We start from the raw sequence: 21,244 nt of genomic DNA on the forward strand, positions 1-21,244 counted from the left end.
TTTCTCATTAATGGACCCTATAGAATTGTTCTTGTTTTAGTGTGAACTTTTCCTCCCTCCATTTGAAAATTTTCTAGGTAAAATTTGCTATTTTTTTCTTTTCTTTTTTGAACTTAAATGAGTCCTTTCCTTCTATTTTTTTGTTTTGTGTTTTGTGACTTTGTTTTGGCATTCCACCTAAAGACAATTGTCTTATTTATGGCCATCAGGGCTTAATTTCCTTTCCTCTATTTTATTTGAAATAGAATATAAACCCAGTGATAGTGCCCCAATTGGTCACAATCCAGATATTGTACTAGTGCTTCTAACAAAGTGATTTGAGATAAAAATGTTTTTTCTTCCAATAATAAATAACAGAATGTAGACAAAAGAGGACAAAATAAAACAGCAAAGTAATCTTTAGACTCAGTAACCTGTCCTGCAATTGCAAAAATTTGAGTATATATTACTATTTTTACCCAACTGTGCCATATTTCTGGGAGGTACAAATGAAAGAATGTAATGAAAAATGGAAATAAAAGCACCACATGCTTTCCTTATCTTTCCCAAATCTGTGTTCTCTTATGTAAGTTTTTTTTTTTCAGTGAAAGATTTCGTTAAATAAGCAACAAAACTTTAGTAGATTGTGAGGATGAATGTTAAATCAAACATCATCTTAGAAATCTAGCTGCAAATGAAGCCTGGAATTAATACAACTCAGTCAAGATTTGTTATTGACTCAGGAATTATTGTTCATCTTGTTTAAAATCATTAGATTTTGGATCATTAGACTTGGAAGGGTTCACGCACCTGAAATCCAACTTCCCATCCAAAGTGTTGGCATTCCATTCCTGCCTTCATCTGGTGCATTGACAAAAATTTAAAACTAAGGTGTGACAACCTGAAAAGAGGATCTGAAGTCAGAAGCCCTGGGTAGTTAATTATATTTTCTGAAACTTGATTACAAAAATAGAAATGATATGAAACTAAAACTGTGTCTGATTTTAGAAAGAACAGAATTATGTGAACCGACAGTTTGTATTCCTGGTTTCAAACCAAAAGCATAAAGAGCAGTCTTGACACAGAAACTTTGATCAAATATATCTCATAGTTTTAAGAGTAATTAAAACATAGAGCCTGAGCTTAACCAAAGCTGAAAATTGTAGATAAAAAGAATTATCCAAAACAGCAATAACTCTATGTGTCATCAGGAGTAAGACTTTGGTACTTTGGCAAGCTTCAGTCCATCAACTAAAATTGGTATTTCTGAAAAAAATAATACTGTATTTTGTTTCTGGAGCACTTTTTAAGGTTTGCAAAGCCCTGTCCTTACAATTGCCCTTAAAGAAAGGAAGTAATCAGAAGACAAAGAGCTTTCGGTGGCAAATATCTGTTTATATTTGGTCATGGAGATAATAGAGAGGCACTAGAGTTTATTGCCATGAGTAGACCTGCACTTGAGGAAAATCACTTTGGCACCTGAGCGGAGGGTATATTGGAGTGAAAAGAGATTTGAGATTGGGAGCTCCATTGGAAAACTATTGGAATAACCTGGAGGGAGGTGAAGGCTTGAACCAGGGTGGCAGTCATAAGAGTGGAGAGAAGGCATGATCCTATAATGGAAGGAATCATGAAATTTGCCAAAGGATTAGGTATTTAGACTCAATTTAAATCATGATTTGGGGATGATACCAAATTTTGGAGCAGGAATACATATCTGGGAGGATGGTAATGCCCTTGACAGTAACAATGAAATTCAGAGAAGTCTTGGGGGAAGGACAGAGCTCTATTTTGAGGTGGTGAGTTTGAATTGTCTGTAGAACACCCAGTAGAAGATATCCAAAAGTCAGTTGGTGATATGTATCTATTGCTGGGAAAAGGGCTGAATTCATGGGGGTGGATGAAGTCACCTTGTGAGATAGTGTTAGATTGAAAAGAGAAGAAAACAGAGTTGTAGGAGAGAGTTGACATAGCAAAGGAAATGGGAGAGGTGCGATAGGTCAGTCCTGAATCAGCAGATAGTATTTTCCTGACAATTAGCAAAGGAAGAGCATCTAAGGGGAGAATGTGATTAACAAGGTCAATATTACAGGTCATTGACAAAATGAAGGAGTGGGAGAAAAGGACATTAGATTTATAGTGAGTTCTAGTTTTGTGATGAGATTGGAAGCCAGGCTGCAGAAGGTTTAGGAGAATGGAGATAGCTCAGGTGGATTGCATTGAATTTAGTGGAGAGAGGAACAAGAAATGTAACAATCTTGCAGGGATGGTGGGAACAAGTGAGAGTTTTAAAGGATGGGGGAGTTACTTCTTGGTAGGAGAGAAACACAGTAACTAGGAAGAGACTGAATGTGAGAAAGAATGGGAATAATGTTAGGAACACTGCTGGTAAAGAGGGGGAAAATGGGATTAAAGGTATATGTAGAGGGATTTGCATTGGTAAGGAGGGGAGACCTCTTCCTTTAATCTCCTCCTTTACTCAACTGAGAGTAAAGGAGGTGATTGGAAGGGGAAGTTTTCTGACTGCTCCTAGATGAGAGGAGAAGAGAGATCTCTTTCCTGCCTGTTCTTATTTGATTATTTTTGGGTGAAATTGTGATAAAATCTAAGCCTCTTCTGACTAAGCTGCCACATATGCATATGAAAAGACATGCTAGTCCAAGAGAAAATCTTCCTGATTTTCTGTTATTTAACTTTGTTTTTTTCTGGAATATTATACATATTTGGGAGGGCAAAAGGGCTCTTCTTGTTGAAATAACAAACAAGAACCTCAAAGCCTAGAGTTTTTTGGGAGAGGGCAATTTTGGATAAGTAGCCTCTACAGGAATGATTACTATATTTGTATGGCATTTAGAGTTTAAAATCTGAAGACTCAAGTTTTGCTCACCAGAAGATTGAAATTTCTCCATTAGAGAGAGCCAAGTTTTTGGGTTAAGAAGTTGGGTTCAGAAGACAAGACTTCTATTCCCCAAGGCTCTGTCCTGAGCCCTCTTCTCTTTTCTCCCTATATTCTTTCACTTAGTGATTCCATCTGCTCCCCTGGATTCAGTTATCCTCTCCATGCTGACAATTCTCACATGTCTTTATTATCCCTAACCTCTCCTGACTTACATCACCCACTAGGTATTTAAATGCCAAACTAGATGTCCAATAAAGAACTTAAATTCAACAAGTCCAAAATTGCTCATGTTCTTTCCCCCAAGAATCTCCCCCTTTCCTAATTTCCCTATCATTGTCTAGGCCATCATCATCTTCTCACTTACCCAGGTTTATAACTTAATTATTACCATTACAGTAAAGGGATTGAAATGGAAAAGATACAATTTTTGAGAATTATTAGTGTTATTTTAATGCTACAGAAACAGGAGAGTGACTGAAAGACTGGAGAAGTGTAAATACCCTGATTTAAAAAAAAAAAGAAAAGAAAATAATTTGTAGACTGTAGCATCACTTCAGTTGATAGCAGGATTCTGGAACAAATATTTAAAGAGATAAATAGTAACCAACTAGCCAAAGAAGAAGTGATTACAAATAGCCAGTATGCATTAATATAAAATAGGCCATACCAAAATATTTCATACTACATTCAAAAAATAAAGTCACTCAATAGTTAGGTCAAGGTAATATAGTAGATCAGCGGTGTCAAATTCAAATAGAAAAGGGAAGAAACAACCATATGTAAGCATCCTTGTGGGCCTTGTATTGACTTAGAAAACCACACGTTAATATTATCTAGATTTTATTATATTTTAATTTATTTTGTTAACATTCTCTCAATTATGTTTTAATTTAGTTTAGCCCTTATGTGGAAGTATTGTGGGCTGAGTATTTGATATCTCTGCTAGAGATGGAGTGGAGTGTATGTATTTTCCACAAAGCACTTTCATCTCATACTATCTTTCAGGGAAAAGATGGAGAATGGTTCCCTAAATAGTAACAGAATTAATTGAATTCTGAACTGGTTGACTCAACCCTGAGTAGCCATTAATGGTTCAATGTCAGCTTGATGGGAGGTGTCCAGCAGAGTGCCCCAAGGGTTTGTGCTTGGCCTGGGCCATTTAGTATTTTTATCAATGACTTAGATCAAAAGAGTAGATGGCATGCTGTGCAAATTTACAGATGATAGAATCCTAGGAGGGATGGCTAACACATTGGTTATCAGTCAGAATCTAGAAAGAATCCAGAGCATTGGGATGAATCCAATGAGTTGAAATTCAGTAAAGATAAATGTTTTACCATTTGGGTAGATATATTTAAAAAAAATCAACTTCATGGGTACAGGATGAAGCATTTTGCCCATTTTTTTCTGTTTTTAGTGGCAGATGAGATAGCCTAAAATGCTAATTTGATCTGTGGTTGAATTATGAGAGGCATTAGTTCCAGGATTAAGAAGGTGATAGTACATATTTGTTTTGGTCAAGACTACATCTGGAATATTGTGTTCCATTTTGGGTGCTGTAGTTTAAGGATGACATTGATAAGCTGGAAAGGATGCAGAACAGGACAAGCAGGATGACAAAAGGTCTTGAAAAAGGTCTATGACTCATGAAAATTGATGAAAGGAACAGGGTTTGTTTGCCCTACTTGGGACATGACAGGGCTCTCATGCCAGAGGGATCAAACTGGTTCCATTTGGCTCCAGAGGATAGACTGAGATTGGTGGATTGAAGAGGAAAATTTTAGACTTGTTAGGAAAAAATTTTCTAATACATAAACCTAGCTAAAATTGTAATGAAGTGGTAGGTCCCTCCTTATTGCAATTCTCTAAGCAAAGGCTTAGATGATCTCTTGTTGAGTGTGTTACAATAGAGATTCCTTTCAAGTGAGAGGTGAGTTGTCTTGCCTAGATGATGGGTGATAAATCAAATCTCTCACATAGCTCTGTTAAAAAAAGTCAAATATGTTAAAGGGCAGAGTAAAAACTTTGCTGACACTGATCACTATTTTCTCCTAATTTGATATTTTAATTAGGAAATACTTATTTACCACAATGATGCAGTATGGTTCAATGGAACACACCTTGACTCTGTTGTCAAAGAAGTTGGCTTAAAATCCTGCCTGTGCTGATTACTATGAGACCTTGAGCAAGTCACTTAACTTCCTTTTCAGTTTCCTTCTCTGTAAAATTAAGGTGTTGGACTTGCTGGCCTTTGAGTTTCTGATAAGTTGTAGGTCTACCAAACTATGAATGTCTGATCTTCTAAAAGTCACTTCATTCATATTTAATCATCTCAGAAACATTGTTTGGGGAAGGGGCTTCTTTTTTTTTTAGAACATGAAACTCTGTTACTGCAATGTTTTATGCTCCCTCTACTGGATCTGAATAGAAATTCACTCTAAAAAAAATAAGTTCTACCCTAGTTTATTAAAAATACATTGTGGATAGAGAGCTAGGGTTGAAGTCAGTTGCATCTGAGTTCAAATATTGCCCCTAAATTTAGCAATAACTTCGTGACATTGTCACTTTCCCAGATTCCTTCTCTATATAATGGAGATAATGATACCTGTAGATTTTCTGACAGATATATAATTTGGAATAATGAGAAAAGTAGTCTATGGAAAGCAGTCTAGAAACCTTCAGATGCTAAATAAATATCAATCGACATCATTATTATCATCTTGAATTAATCTCATCTTCTTATCTAATCTTTTTTTAAATTCAACGTAGTTTCATAATTCAACAATTCATTTAGTTCTCAAAATTGATCATTATAGCCCAGAGGATCAAATCTGTGAGAATAAATGATGAATTAGAAGGGCAAATATTTTCTTTTTTCAATATGTTAATGATGATGATAAGAAATCTATAATATTAACGAATGGACTGCATTGATTTAATGCTCATGGTTTAATATTTAATAGGAGCTAGGTGGCATAGCAGATTGAACATTAGACTTGGAATCAGGAAAACCACAGTACAAATCTGGCATCAGATACTTAGTATCAGTGTAATCTTGGGCAAGATGCTGAACCTCTTGTCTGCCTCAGTTTCTCCATCCAGTTTCTCCAGGAGATAAAATGTAAAGTGAGGCTTGTAATAGCAGTTAACTCACAGGATTGTTAGGAAAATCAAATGATATAAATATATGAAGTACTTTGTAAACCTTAAATTTTAGTATAAATACTAGGTATTGTTTTTATTGATTGACTAAAGATTCACTTAGGAGAATTAAATAGAAAATCAAATATCAAAATTGGTCAATTATCTAATCTCTTTAACTCACTATATCATTTTCACCTTCTTGGAGCAAGATATAGTTGCAAATATAAGTATCTTTTGGTCAGTCTATATTTTCCCTCACCATTCCATTAACTAGTAATGACACAGTTTTTGCTTCAGTGGATTTTTTATTTTTTAATTAATTTTATATTAATTATTTAATAGCATTTAATATTTATTAATTTTATATCACATATTTTATATTTTATATCACATATTTTATATTTTATAAATTTCATTTTACATAAATGTCATTCATTCATTTAATTATTAGTAATTAATATTAATAATTAATATTAATTAAATTTTAATACTAATATACTATTATTTTAGAGGGGAAAAGCTAAAGAGTGAAAAGCTTCTCTTTTCAAGCAATCATATGTGAAATAATATCATAAACTTCTAGATCCATCTTTATACCAACAAGGTTGAGAATTAAAAGGAAATGAATGTTAAAAATAGAAATAAATGATCAATTCATGAAAGAGGTCTTCACTCAATCTCAGAAAAAATAAATTGATTAAAACTACCAAATCTGAGGGAACATTTGGGTTTTCAGAGACACTTGGAATTTGAATTCTATCACATGTAAAGGGTACAGAATTTTGGTGCCATAAAGGTGATCCCTGGCCCCAGAAGAGAAAGAAGAAACTCTACCAAACTCCTGTGATGTTAGAAATATGGTTCTGATACCAAACCTGTAATAAAGCCAATCAAGAGAACCATAGGTCAATTTTTCTAATGAAAATTGATTCAAAAAGTTGTAACTAATTTTTGTGTAAAGAAACCATGGGAGTACATCCCAAATTTAAGTCACTATGATGCATACCAGAGATGCAAGTCGGGATCAATATTGGGGAACAATTTCATCTTCCTGTTTAGAAGTATCCCTTTACCAATAAGCAACTTTACTGCATCATATATAGTCTTTAAAAGCTTCTTGGCATCTTTCAGGGTTAAGTGGCTTTTTGAGGGTCACATAGCAAGTTTAGCTCAGAGATTGGTATTGAATGAACATAGATCTTTCCAACCAGATCAAGCCCTCTGTCTGCTTTCCCATATTGCTTCTCAGAAGATTATTAAGATAATTATAAAAACAGGCTAAAACACATTATCATGTTAATACATAGAAAATTCCTTTTAAAAATACATTATTGCTATACTTTTAAACTCTAAACTTTTAAGTACAAGAATACCCTCTTTTAATATAATTGAAAGTATGTATCTAGAAATCAAAAATTAACATTATTAGTAATCAATCAACAAATACTGGAAGCTTTCCTAGTAAAAGCAAGTATAAAGGATTCCTCTTTTAATCTTTTAAAAATATATTCTTAAAAAAAAACAAAAAAACAACCCTTACCTTCTTCTTTAGAATTGGTACAAATACTAGTTCCAGGGTAGGGGATTGAGAAGGGCTAGACAATTCAGATTAAGTCACTTGCGCAGAGTCCCAGAACTAGGAAGTGTCTGAGGTTATATTTGAACCCAGCTCCACACCTGGCTTTCTATCCATCGAGCTGCTTAGGTGCCCCCTCTCTACTGTTCTTTATTTTGATTATTCACTTCACCAAAAAACAGTTGTTAGAGTTAAAGAAATGATAGCTAAAGCAATAAAAAGGAGACACTAAAGTATTAAAAAAAAACCTTCACAAATGAAAAGAAAGTTATCTTTCTTTTCAAAGAACATGATTTATAAAACAAAGAATTAGTGAAAAATTAAATGATGATTAATAGCTTTAATAAATCCACAAAATCATAAATATTTCTATTTAGTATAAAGAAAAACTATGAGGAAACAAATTCCATTTAAAATTACTAAAAAATGCATAAAATGCCTAGAAGTTAACCTTCTGAGATTAATTTAGGACATATAAATGCAGCTATAAAACTTTCTAAAAATAAAAATAAGGAGAGTTATAATTTACCCAAGATTAGTCCAGACAAATATAATAAAATGGATAATATTGTTTGATTTAGTTAATGGGTTTAGCACTATATCAATAAAACTACTAAGGGGAATCTTTGTAGAATTATAAAAGTCCATATTAATTCATCATACATTTTTTAAGAACTTATAGATAAGGTTCTGTGCTGACTAGTAAATATGCAAAGATATTTCTTGCCACTAAGGACCCTATGTTCTAAAGGCATGGTGGGAAACATAACTAAAATGCAGATAAAAATAGATCAAAAGCAATAAAAATCATTTCTAAAGGAAGAATGTTCCAATAACTGGGAGATCAGGATAGGTTTTATGTAGAGGTAGACCCTGAGCCACTTCCTTATTAAAGTTTGCTATTCAGGTTAAAATAACTGGTTATACCTTCTACTAATATTAATAAAGATGATAAAAAGTGGAAAATAGAATTATTGGAAGAGATGGGGAAGGACACTATTACCCTATTGATGTATGTGTCAGTTGGAGCAACCATTCTGAAAAATAACTATATTTTTATTTAAAAATAGCTATATTTATATTTAAAAAAAACTATATTTTTAAAAGTTACTATACCATATACCTTTTGATCCAATGATACTATTTTTAGGAATGTACCTCAATGATTTCAAATACCAAAATCTGCAAGGATATTTATAACATAACCTTTTGTTGTAATAAAGAAATACAAACAAAAAGTGTCCATTATTTGGGGAATAGCTGAACAAATTGTGTGCTATGTAGAAGCAGTGGAATTTTGTTTCATCATAGGAGTAATATGACATTTGAGAGAAAGGTAGAGAGACTTGAATGAATTCATGCAGAATGAGCTTTGTAGAACTCTGAGTAAACTGTAATCAATCATAGGTACAAAAGACTGAGGATGAATCATACCTTCCATCCCTTGGTAGAAAGGCAATAAACTAGAGGTTACAGAATGAGATATGCATTCTCAGACATGGCAAATAGGTTGATCTCTTCTGGTTGACTATGTATATTTGTTAGAATAAAACAATTTCCTAAGGAGTGGGGTTAAGGAACAGGAAGATTTGGCAGATAGTAAAGAGTTATGCAAAAAGGAACCATTATTATTATTATTCACTGAAATTGTCTTGACTCTAAATGATTAATAAAGAAGTTGAAAGGGTGTTATTGATGTTCAAGATTGAGCTTTGCATAAAATATTTAATTTGCTTTGTAGGAATTCCATGGTGCAGAGATGAGGAAGGAGTGAATTCTAGAATTATAGGACTATTTGTTCAAAGGCATTGAACTGTGGAATTAAATGTCATGTATGTGTAGTAATTATATGGTTTGACTGGGATGTCGAGTATGTTAAGGAGAATAATGTGAAATAAGATTGGAAATGTTACTAGAATCCAGACTGTAGAAAGCTTTAAGATAACCAAAGCAGTATGTTACCTCTAGACTTTTTATTAAGTAGTAATCATTAAAACCCTTTCATGTTGTTTAAAAAATTGGATTAGTTCTGCTGTAATAGGACTAAAAGGTAAAGAACATCTTGGCTCAGTAGTCAATAAACTCAAGAAGATAGGGCGTGCAACTCTTTAGTTAACAAAATTATTGGAAAAACTAGGGAAAAGTTTAGAAGAAATTAAGTTTACACCAATGACTCATTATATACGGCATAATATTCCATTGTATATGCATATGTAAAAATTAAAAGTCATAGCACATCTAGAATTTTGGGGAGAAAAGAAGTATGATAACTAGGGAGAAATTTTAACAAAATAATTTGTCATGACAGACAAAATGAGAAAATTCAGTGGAATAAATTTTAAAAAGCTTTTGAATGAATAAAATCAATCCATCGAATTGCTTGATTTCTATATAAACTGAAAAGACCTCCATGAACTGATGTGGAGTGAAATGAGCAGAACCAGGAGAACATTGTACACAGTAACTGAAACATTGTGGAATGATCAAATGTGATTGACTCTGCTACTAATAGCAATGCAATGATCCAGGACAATCCCGAAAAGCCTATGAAAAAGAATGCTATCCACATCCAGAGAAAGAACTGTGGGAATAGAAACACATTAGAAAAACCATGGGGTTTGGGCTTTAAAAGATTACTCGATTACAAAAATGAATAATATGGAAATAAGTTTTGAGTAATAAGACATGTATAACCCAGTGGAATTGCTTGTCAGCTTCAGGAGGGGGGAGGCAAAAGGGGATGCAGAAAATATGAATCATATAACCTTGGAAAAATACTTAAAAAATAAAAATTTAAAAATTAAAAGAAAAAAAAGAAAATGAATTCAGGTAAAATATGCTGAAAAATCATAATGAGAAGGGGAAAATTTGCATGAAACCTCATTGTTAAGTTTCAATTTAAGACATCTATGGAGGGGGGCAGCTGGGTGTCTAAGTTTGTTGAAGGTGAGGCTTAGAGATGGTAGGTCCTGGTTTCGAATGTGACTTCAGACACTTCTTTTCTGTGTGACACTGGGCAAGTCACCTAACCCCAATTGTCTAGCCCTTATTGCTCTCTACTGGTTTGAAATCAAGTATTCATTCTAAGACAGAAGGTGAGGGTGTGGGAAAAAAAGATATTGAGGGAGTCTATTAAAAATATTCAAGTGAAGCCATTCCCCAATAGTACTAGTAGTTAGATTTTGAAGGAAGTTTCCAAGAGAAATAAGCAAACTATCTACAACCTTGTAGAAATGATGTAAATTACCAATGAAAATATAAATTAAAACAACTTTAAGGTCTCTCCTCATATACAGAAAATTAGCAAGATTAAATATTAATGGCTAAATTGTGGCAAGGCTGGCACAGGGATACAATTTAAGAAGCATTTAATAAGTTCCTATTGTGTGTCAAGCTTGGTAGTGGTATTGGGGACATAAAACAAAAACCTGACCTCAAATATTTTATATTCTGTGGAAAACAAACATTCATATAGAACCCATTCATAAAGAATAATAATTACAAAATGTTTATATATTTGCAAAATAAATGTTATGTATATATTTTGGATATAGTTTGGAATGGGCAGACTCAACTCTTCTGGTAATGAGGTGTGTTTCAGTGAAGTCTTGTTAGAACAAGAAATAACTAATTCCCTTGGGCTGGGATACAGGTTATTTGGAGGTGTGTAAGCATCGTTACTTCTCCTGATGAGGGACATTGGGTGGAGGACTGTGACAAGTTGCAATTTATATGTTATTCCAGTTCTTTGGTGGCAGATAGTCTGTTTATATACCTTGTTTTTTAAAAATATACTTAAGGTGTAGAAAGAAATCCTATTTTGAAAGCATGCCTATTTCTTTTATGTTTTTCTCATGCATTATTTCTTGGCATTACTTATAGCTTTTAGGGAATACTTTTGTAAACAACACTGGTGCATTCTTCATGCATCTCCTATCTCCTACAAGTTTGGTCATATGCAAATATGTTATGTAACAAAGTGTTAAAGAAGCTAAAACCCTAATTTATGTAAGGAAGCCAGTTTAAATAGGTTAGGAAAAAAACTGAAAATGAAAGGAGGTCTAATGGGAAGAAGTAACAACTGGAAAGAAAATAATTTGAACCAGCCCTTCATTATCAATAGTAATACAGGTCAGAGACAGTATGGAAAATGAAATTCAAAAATAACCACAAACTTGACTTTAGCCAATATTTATAAACTTTACTCTTTATTTCCTAAAAATCTTCTTCCAGAACTATTAGATTAGGGGTATTAGTAGAGAAGTTTAATAAAATAATTTAATTTTATCCTAGAATTTGAAAACTAGGGTTGACATTCAGTAATGTATGAATAGAAGAAAGAAAATGCCAATGCTATAATTGAATATAGTGAATTTGCTTCAAATATATATTTTTATATTAAAATATTTTGTTTTAAGCTTTTTGCATTCTTAGTAATATGTACTCTTTTTGCCAGTGTGTTTCATCTTCCATTTCTCATAATTGGTCTCACACAAATAAATTGCAAAAATTTTATGCTTAAATGGGATATTGTATAATAGTTTCCTCCATCTAACTGATAATTATTTGTCTTCTAATTGCCAAATGCAGTTGCCATTTTTCAATACACGTCCTTTTTTCTTTTTTGACTTTTCTGCATTTGACATTGATCACCTTCTCTTCTCAGACAACATCATTTTTCCTTTCTTCATTTTTGTGCCTGTGTTTTCTTGGTCCTTTTTTATGTTTGATCATGTTTTCTTAGTGCCCTTTGTGGGATCTTTATCAATAGCTGGTGCTCTCTTTTACCCCTTAACTATGGGGGTTACTGCAGTATTCTGTACTTTGTTCTTGCTCCATAACACCTTCGAACAAAATCTCTTTGGCTTCCATAGATAAAGACAGATGACTTTCCTAGTCTCTTTTCCTGAGCTTGATTCCCATTATATTGTAGAAAAGGGATCATTTCCTTTGCCACCACCATCATCTAGTATTGATAAATTCCTAACATTGGGCACTGAGCCCCAGAACATCAGGAATAATAGTCCTTCTCTCTACATCTCAGTGATTTTGCTGCCATCCCATCCCCTGCTGTCAGCATCCCTATGGCCATAGGATCTTGGCACTGTCAGATGGTTCAGTATAAGGAAACAGATTCAGTGATCAGCAGCAATGACACTAAAGATGCTACAGTATTGCCTGCAGGCTTTTTTAGCTCAGACTGAAAAACCTATATAACTTTCTAGCTAAAACCTGTGTGGATTGTCTTCTCCCATGAAAGAATATATACTTTAAGAGCATGTTTGTATCTCCAGCAATAGTATAGTGGTTTCCAAATTGTAAAATGCTTTAATTGTCCATTCATTCGTGATCTTTCATTTATTAACTAGAGGAAATTGCAAGTTCATATATCAAATTTAACAGTTCCAAAACAAAACTGTTTATCTTTTTATTCAAACCTATCCTGATTCGTAAGTTCTCTTTATTTAAAGATCACTATGAAATAGCCATTTAGATTCAAAATCTCAGTCATCTTCTCTCTTTTTCCTGCTCCTTCTTCCAATACAATTAGGTGTCTCATCTTATCAGTTTCTAACACAACTTCTTGCATTGCCCCTTTTTCATAGCTATCACTCTTGTCTTGACCTTTATTACCTCTTCCCTGGCCTACTAAAATAGCAATTTAGTTGGTCTTCTTGTATCTAGGTTCTTTTCTCACTTGTTTGTCCTCCATGAAATTCCCAAACTGATATTCCCATATGAAAGACCTAACCCTATCTATCATTCCCTTTATTCAAAAGCTTCCCTGACTCCTTAATGCTTCTAGGATAAAATGTAAACTGTTATGCATTCAAAACATTTTAGTGTCTTGTACCAGCCTCTCTTTCTAGCCTTATTACTCATTAGTCTTCGGGTATTAAATAGGAAAAAAAAATCTCAAATTATAACATTATCCAGGAAAAAAAAGGCTACAGGTAAGGCAAGATCTAAAGCTTAATTCTGGGATAGTTTTCTTGCCATAGTATTAAGATATGAGTAGTACAAGATATTTTATTCTACTTCTCAAGGCAACACATTTCAGGATGGTATTTCATATTTTAAATAAAGGCATCCTCATGAAGTCTGTGTTAACGCCACTCAATTTCCTCGTTGTTTCTTAGAAAAATGTTCTGGGCTGATAACAGGTGTATACTTTTCAAATATGTGTTCAGAAAAATGTTTAATACTGTACTTAGGAAACTTTGAGTGAACTGCCAAAATTAGGGATTTTGATATAGTTATTTTTTTTACAAATTACAAGAATTGAGAACATCAACACTAATAAATCTAAGAGTATAGAATTTTAGTTCACTATTTTTATACCACATTTGGGATTATTCATCGCATTGTTTGCCATGTCAGGAAATGTCCTCTAAGAGAGTTTACAAAAGTAATAAAGTTTCAGAAATATGAAACCCACCTCCAGCTTTTAACTTTGACATTTTTGAAAACTGATCAATCTTCCAACCGGTGCCCCACACCTCCCACTTTTAAAAACTTGTGGAGTTTGTTGATAGGGAAAACCCAAAGTTTTTCTAGGTGGTCATCTTTGTAATAAAATAGTTGAGTGTAATGTTTTTCAAAGAAAATAACAGAATATATTTGTTGAATATGAATTTAGATCTAATGAGGGTTTTTTTACCCTTTTGGGAATCTGTAGACTTTTTTTTTGAGGTTACTGCTTTATACATTTGGTTTATATATCATGGGACTTAAACAGGAAAAGGTGAATTAAAGATCAAACATAATAAGCATGGCAGGAGAAGCAAATTCCAGTTGCAAAACTTATCCTTTCATTTTCCTCTGGTATCAATTAAGAAGATAAAGGTAAGTATAGCACAGTTCCTCTACTTAATGTATCGATTACCCAGTTTTATATACTAGTTTTAAGACTGGTTCATTTATGATTTTTATTGCTAAAGTAAATGTCCCTGCATAAAGTAAGTATGAAATCACATTTTGGTCCATAAAAGAAAAGGTCATCTTTGATTTGATCTTCATAAGAGCATAAAAAATAGGTAATATTTAGAAAATCCTTTATTGTATCATGCTCAATCTTTAAGGGAGTGAATATGCATTCACAATTGTTAAAAATACTAGAGTCCAATTTTATTTTGCCTTACTTCACTGATCCAATTTGGAAATCTGTCTAGAGCCAGGAAACAGGGGTACAAATCCCAGCCATCTATCTTCTGATTAATTGACTACATGACCCTGAGCACAAGGGACTTCTAACATCTTTGTACTACCTACTTCACAGGACTTGCTTCAATTTTAAAATGCTTTATAAACATGGATTATAATTATTAAGATGAATCCTTAAAACACTTTCATTATCTTGAGCATTTTGTAAAGTACAAGCCTTTCTTTTTTTTGTGGGGGGAAAAAAAAAACAACTTTTATCAGACCTTTGTATCAGATAAAGCTTTTGTTATTTTATTTTGAAAGTTAATTTTTAGTTTAGAAGCAGAGTGAATTTGAAGTCGATGGACCTCATTTCCATTCCATTCCTGCTTCCTTCCTGAGTCATTTAAGCTCCTCAGCCTCAGTTTCTTTACCTGCAAAATGAAAGGGGTCAGGCTAGTTGCTATTCCAAGGACTCTTATGGTGCTAAATTCCAAGATCTTTGAGTGGTTTTATAAAACTACATGTTGTTCCTAGGAAAGTGACCCTGGCTTAGTTTCTCCTATCTCATTAGCTTGCTAGACAGTTCCATCCCACTTTTTCTGAAGTCTGTTCTGTTCTCTACCCACTTATCATATTGTGGGAACTTGGTGTTCACAAGATTAGTTTGAGAGAAATCACAATGTAACCATTATGTGCAGAGGAAACTGGAAGTAGTTCTGCCTTTCTCCTTAGCTTCAGGAGCCTCACAGATTTGTGCTTTTCTCTTTTTGCAGGACCCCAATAGGAGTAGCCATACAAATAGCAGCAGCACCAGTGGTAACAGTTTCTCAAAACCTCACAAGTTATCAAAGGAGCACAAGGAAAAACCTCCCAAGGACTCAAGAGAACATAAAAGTGCCTTCAAAGAACCTTCCAGGGAACATAACAAATCTTCCAAAGAATCCTCTAAGAAACCCAAAGAAAACAAACCACTAAAAGAAGAAAAAATAGTTCCTAAGATGGCCTTCAAGGAACCTAAACCCATGTCAAAAGAGCCAAAACATGAAAGCAGCTTACTTACCATCACAGGTGGGCAGCAGCAAGACAAAAAGGCCCCCAGTAAGAGGCCCCCTGTTTCAGAGACTGAGGACCTTGCAGCCAAAAAAAGGAAAAAAAGCAGCTCGGAGGCTTTGCTTAAAAGTTTTTCTAGTGCCCCACCACTGATACTCACTTGTTCTGCTGAGAAAAAACCTGCAAAAGATAAGTCTCATGTTAAGATGGGAAAGGTAAAAATGGAAGGTGATACATCAGAGAAGAAGAAATCAACGTTACCCCCCTTTGATGATATTGTGGATCCCAATGACTCTGACATGGAGGAAAACATGTCCTCCAAATCTGAAGTGAGTATTGTTTTTGTTTTTGTTTTCCCTTGGTTTTCAGACTTGAGCTTTTATTTTTGCTAGAGGGTGGGGGAGGAGACCCTTCACATATCAGTAAAACAGAGAGAATGGAAAGGAAAGGCGATCAAGAAAAGGAAGTTGCTAGTGTGTCTGTAGTATTCCATATGTCTTGTTTGTGTGATTCATGTTGTCCAAGGAAAGCCGTGTGTCCTCCCATGCTCATGGATCATTGAAACAGTCATTGAAATTAGTATCCACTCAGAGCTTCCTTCTCTGAAGTCCATTTATTTTTCCTGAGATTCTTAAATCCTTTGCTATCTTTTATTGTTTTTTACTGAATTGATTTTAAAAAGTAAAAGAGTCCAAGAAATTAATCCTGATTAAATGACAAAGATAGAACAGGATGAAGTAATTCATTGATCTTTTGTCAGGGCTATAAAAAAAGCAAAGACAATTTTTGTATCTCTCCAGAAACTATCTTGTGAAGGGCACTAATTTATAATTGCATTCTTTTCTTATTAGTAGGAGTTAGGGGTATTTATTTCCTGATGTTAAAGATCTCCTCAATTCTGAAGGAAACAGTAGAATGCTCTTTGTCTTTGGGATTTAGAATAATTGAATTATAACATTTAGAGTTGCAAGGACATTTAAAGTTTATTAGGCTCTGTTTTCCAGTTGGTTTTCCAGTTGATCAGTTAGTAAGCTTTAGCTGGAACATGTGATATAACAGGGGACTCACCACCTAATAATGCCAAATATTTTTGGAACTCAAGGGTCCCAGGCAGGTTCAATTTGATTTGCTACTTAATCTGGAAGACCAATGATATTGAAATGACAATAAATGCATGACAAGTGCCCTGGAAATCTCTCTCTTTGCATTGGTTAAGTAGATAGTAAATTCTTTGAGGTATGGGACAGTTTCATTTTTGTATTTCTGAGACCTAACAAGAAGCTTTGGGCAAAGTTATTAAGAAATTCTCTATTAATTTAATTAAATTGAATTACGGTATCAATTTATTCATTAGGGGCACAAAGGAGGGGGTATAGTCTGACATTGCTACATATACACTCCCCATGTGGATAGATCTTAGCATCTTATTATTACCCAAAATGATAATAAAAGTAGGATTGTGGTGGTGACTTCTCATAACTTGGTTATAAGAATGCTAGTAATAGAATTCAAATGCAATAATTGATACTATCCATTATGCTCATGTGATAACTGTATTTTAAAATATTTGAATGAAATCTTCAGTGTTCATGTTTTTGTCCACAAGGACACATATGTTTGTAGCTTAAAAAAAAAAAACCTACAACCATTACTCTGTTACTGTGTTCAGTAATGGTATTTGGTTCCAAACAGTAACGTGTTTCTTTAGTTATAGTTTATTTCTCCAGATTAATAAACTGAGAGTCTGTGGAGTTCAGTAATTTGGCCAAAGGTACATGAGTAAATTAATGATAGTCAAAGCTAGAATCTATTATCTCTATAATCAATCCTCAGTCCAGGGTGTTCTCCACTGTATTATCTTAGAGAATTCCATTTCAGAAAGATCTATCCAACCTGTGCTATTATACATAACTTTTTTTCAGATTGAGTTATTACTGTATAAACCTATTTCCATTTATTGTTTTTTCTTGTTTCAGCCAGGTGTAGATCTCACTAATATTTTTTTCATAGCCTAAAAAACCCCAACATATATACAAATGCCTTTAAAGTCACAGCACCCTTCCTTCCTTTTAAATAAATATTGTTAAAAAAGCAAATGAAGATATATTGTCAGTTAGTTTGTCAATTTCTTATGCATGACATTTAAATTAAAAAAATAGAATTTAGCTTTATTTTAAAGCTTCAGTCTACTTATTTGGTAAGTCTGTGGTTTGCTGTAGTTTAAGATCATAGTGTTTCTTGTTATAAGAACTCAGGAAGACTTGAGTTTAAATCTTTCTCAGGTACTCATTAACAGGGTGACTATATAAGTCACTCAACCCCTCTCATTTTTGAAATGGAGAAACAGTCGCACATATCTCACAGGATTGCTGTGGCAATCAAGTTATATAACATCTGGCAAGATCCTATGCTATAAATGCTAGCTATTATTTTATCTCTAAATCAAGGATGAAATGATGCAATATCAAATAAAAAAGTACAACTAAATAGTTGCTTTAATTTTGACTCCTAAGTTCTCTCCCTTCCCCCCTCCCTGAGGTGGTAAGCATTTCAATCAAGATTATATATTTGTGATCAATTGACATACTATTTCTAAAGTTAATCTTTCTTGTATTAAATTATAGTTCTGCATGGCAAAACAGCCCTTTGAAAAATGTTATGGAATCTTGTCAGATTAGTAATTCCATATAATATGTGCTAAAATTAAAATGATTAATGGTAGATTTGAGATATAAATGTAGTGGGAATAAAGTGATCATTTTTAAATTTTAAAAAATATATATTTAAAAATTTTTTAAAATATATTCTTCTCATGATTAGAAATAGAGCTTCCAGGGTTTTCATATTTTGTCATTATAAACATGAGAATACAATTTATTTATAAGTTTTTTAATGTTCTAATATGTGATTTGGACTCTTGGCAAAATGCTTTTATTTTTTGTGGTTATTAATTTGTATAGTATTATAAATTGGAGACAGCATGATAATGGTATAAGTGATATTGAATTTAGAATCAGAATGTCAGAAATCTAGAACTGGATGAGGCATTTTGATATCATATACTCTAGCCCTTTTATTTTACAAAAAAGGAAACTGAAGTCCAGGGAGGCTAGATCTAGTTTTGTTATGGATTACAATCTGCCATTTTATTATGATCTTGCGCAAGTCAATTAATTTCTCTTGGTCTCAGTTTCCTCCTTTGTAAAATTATGTGTTTGGATATGATGGCCCCCCAAATCTCTTCTAGCTCAAAATCTAAGATCATCAATATGGGCTGTATAGCATAGCAATGGAAATTATTTGGAATGAGTTCTTGCCCTGAGGAAATACAAGCTTGAGCCATGGAGAAGGGAAAGGTCCTTGTTTTATTCACTTATTCAAGGCAGCTTTTGTGATTCACCTTGGCAGAGTGATTGGGCTTTGATGGGATGTTTATTTTTAGGCAGTTTCAGGTATGGAAGGCAGAAATCCTGGATAAAATGGAGTCATATAAGGAGAACTGGGTAGGGAAAGGCATGCTTCTGAATTAATGAATTATGAAGTATCTACATGCAAGAAAGTTATAGGTCAACTGAACTTCTGCATTATTTAAGAGACTCATTCTCCCTTATAAGACTTTAAAATTAGGTTTGGGTGAAAAGAATTAAGTCCAAGAGATTTTAAAAAACTATAAAGAATATAGTAGTTATTCCTATCATTTCATGATAAAATGTGTGTGTGTGTTTACCCATACATTCACATTTAAGAATGTAAATATATAGAGGGAATTTAGATTTCTTTAATTTCTAAATCTTGGACTTTTTCTTATGGGTTTTTATTAATTTGGAATTCTTAAAATGTCATAAATTTAAAGACATTAAAAATGTTTTTAAAAACAAATTATATGAGTTGATTTATCCTTCGCGTATGTGGATTTTAACATTTTTTTGAACGTAAAAACGTCAAGGAAAGAATTATTTAGAGTAGATGGCATGTTGCCCTGAATTTTGTTTTGAGGAGGTGTGTGGCTCTTCTTAATGATATGCATGTGTTACATATTAGAATATGTAAAATAATTGACAAAAGGATCTTTTTTAAAATCTTTAACTTTCATCTTAGACAGTACTGAGTTTTGGTTTCAAGGCAGAAGAGCTGTAAAGGCTAGGCAATAGGAGTTAAGTGACTTGCCCAGGATCACACAGCTAGGAAGTGTCTGAGGTCAGTTTTGAACCCAGGACCTCCCATGTCTAACCCTGGCTCTCAATCCACCGAGCAACCCAGCTGCCTCCAATCTTTAAGGCTTAATAGGAAATTCTGATGCAAATTCCTTCAGTTTTAAGCTACCCCACCTTTTTTTTGGTAATAAAAAGTTATATTGGGTGAATGGATTACCATTTAGACTGCTGAAGCATAGTCATGAATTAAATACCCTCTGTAATAGTCAGTTATTCAAACTCTTCTGATTGTTCACAGACAAGGAACAAGATGCATAGGAAATAATCTTGTTTAAGAAGATTTGAGAGATCTCCAAAGAGAAATCATTCTCCTGAAATGAAGGTGTTAGGTGTCATCTTCTATCCTTTATTGTTAATCTGACTAAATGTCAAAGTATTCTTTTCTCCTTTAAATTTAACTGCTTAATATATTCAACAAATAGATATGATTATAGATTTATAGATTTAATTTTGTTCAAAGGAGAAGACTCTTCAGAGTGAAACCTATATGTAGACAGCCTTGAAAGCATCTCTTCTTTGGTAGCAGGTTATGATACCATAATGCAGCATGACACATGGATGTGGTTGGTCTTTTAAATCTGTGAATATCAGTAAAAACTTCACATTTTATAATTGTAGGTTGTTATCAATCACTTCAAACACTTCTTTCCTGCCCCAGTCTCTAATATAAATTTCTTCTTGTAGAGCAAGCAATATGAAATATTTCTAACTTTTATTTTCAATAGAATTTAAGAACGTTAAAGAATGCTTGATTTTAAAGGTAGAATTTTTGATATCCTGGAAGTGAAGAATAAAGAAGGGAAATAAAAATGGAGTATTCTTGTTCTGGTGGGTTGTTTCTTTATATTAGAGGAATTTACTTTTTCTCATGCTATTTCTTACTCTCATATTTTATGGTTGCTGAAATTTTCTACAACAGGGAGGGTAGCAGAATAAATGTTCTAAATAACTCTTTCGGAAAACTAAGATAAAATCTGAGAAAATGTAGTCTGTGGAATTATGGATTTTAATCATTTCTTAGTTTGGGTTTATTAGCATTATTTTCTTGGGTATTATAGCTAGAGGAGGAGAATGAAATTTACCTTTGATGACCCCTTTTGTTTTTCAGGGGTTTGAAGGTGGCTATGATATAGAATAAGTATTATTGCAAACCACCTAAGTTGCAGCTTCTTAAAAAAAATCCCCAAAGTCCTTCTTCCTTTTTTTGTGTGTACCTTATTTCCTCCCTCCCTCCCC

General features: G+C 33.4%; 1 protein-coding gene across 8 annotated transcripts in view; it reads left to right on the forward strand.

Moving 5' to 3' along the window:
- The window catches only part of MLLT3 (MLLT3 super elongation complex subunit), a 300,025-nt gene that overhangs the window by 190,765 nt on the left and 88,016 nt on the right, over positions 1 to 21,244 (forward strand). For all 8 annotated transcript variants that reach the window (XM_007498060.3, XM_056806668.1, XM_007498061.3 and 5 more), the window contains one exon: positions 15,518 to 16,123. In XM_007498060.3, the coding sequence (XP_007498122.1) occupies positions 15,518 to 16,123 (606 nt within the window). The remainder of the gene's footprint in view (positions 1 to 15,517; positions 16,124 to 21,244) is intronic.

This window comes from Monodelphis domestica, chromosome 7 (assembly GCF_027887165.1).
Source record: "Monodelphis domestica isolate mMonDom1 chromosome 7, mMonDom1.pri, whole genome shotgun sequence".
NCBI classification, from domain to species: Eukaryota; Metazoa; Chordata; class Mammalia; order Didelphimorphia; family Didelphidae; genus Monodelphis; species Monodelphis domestica.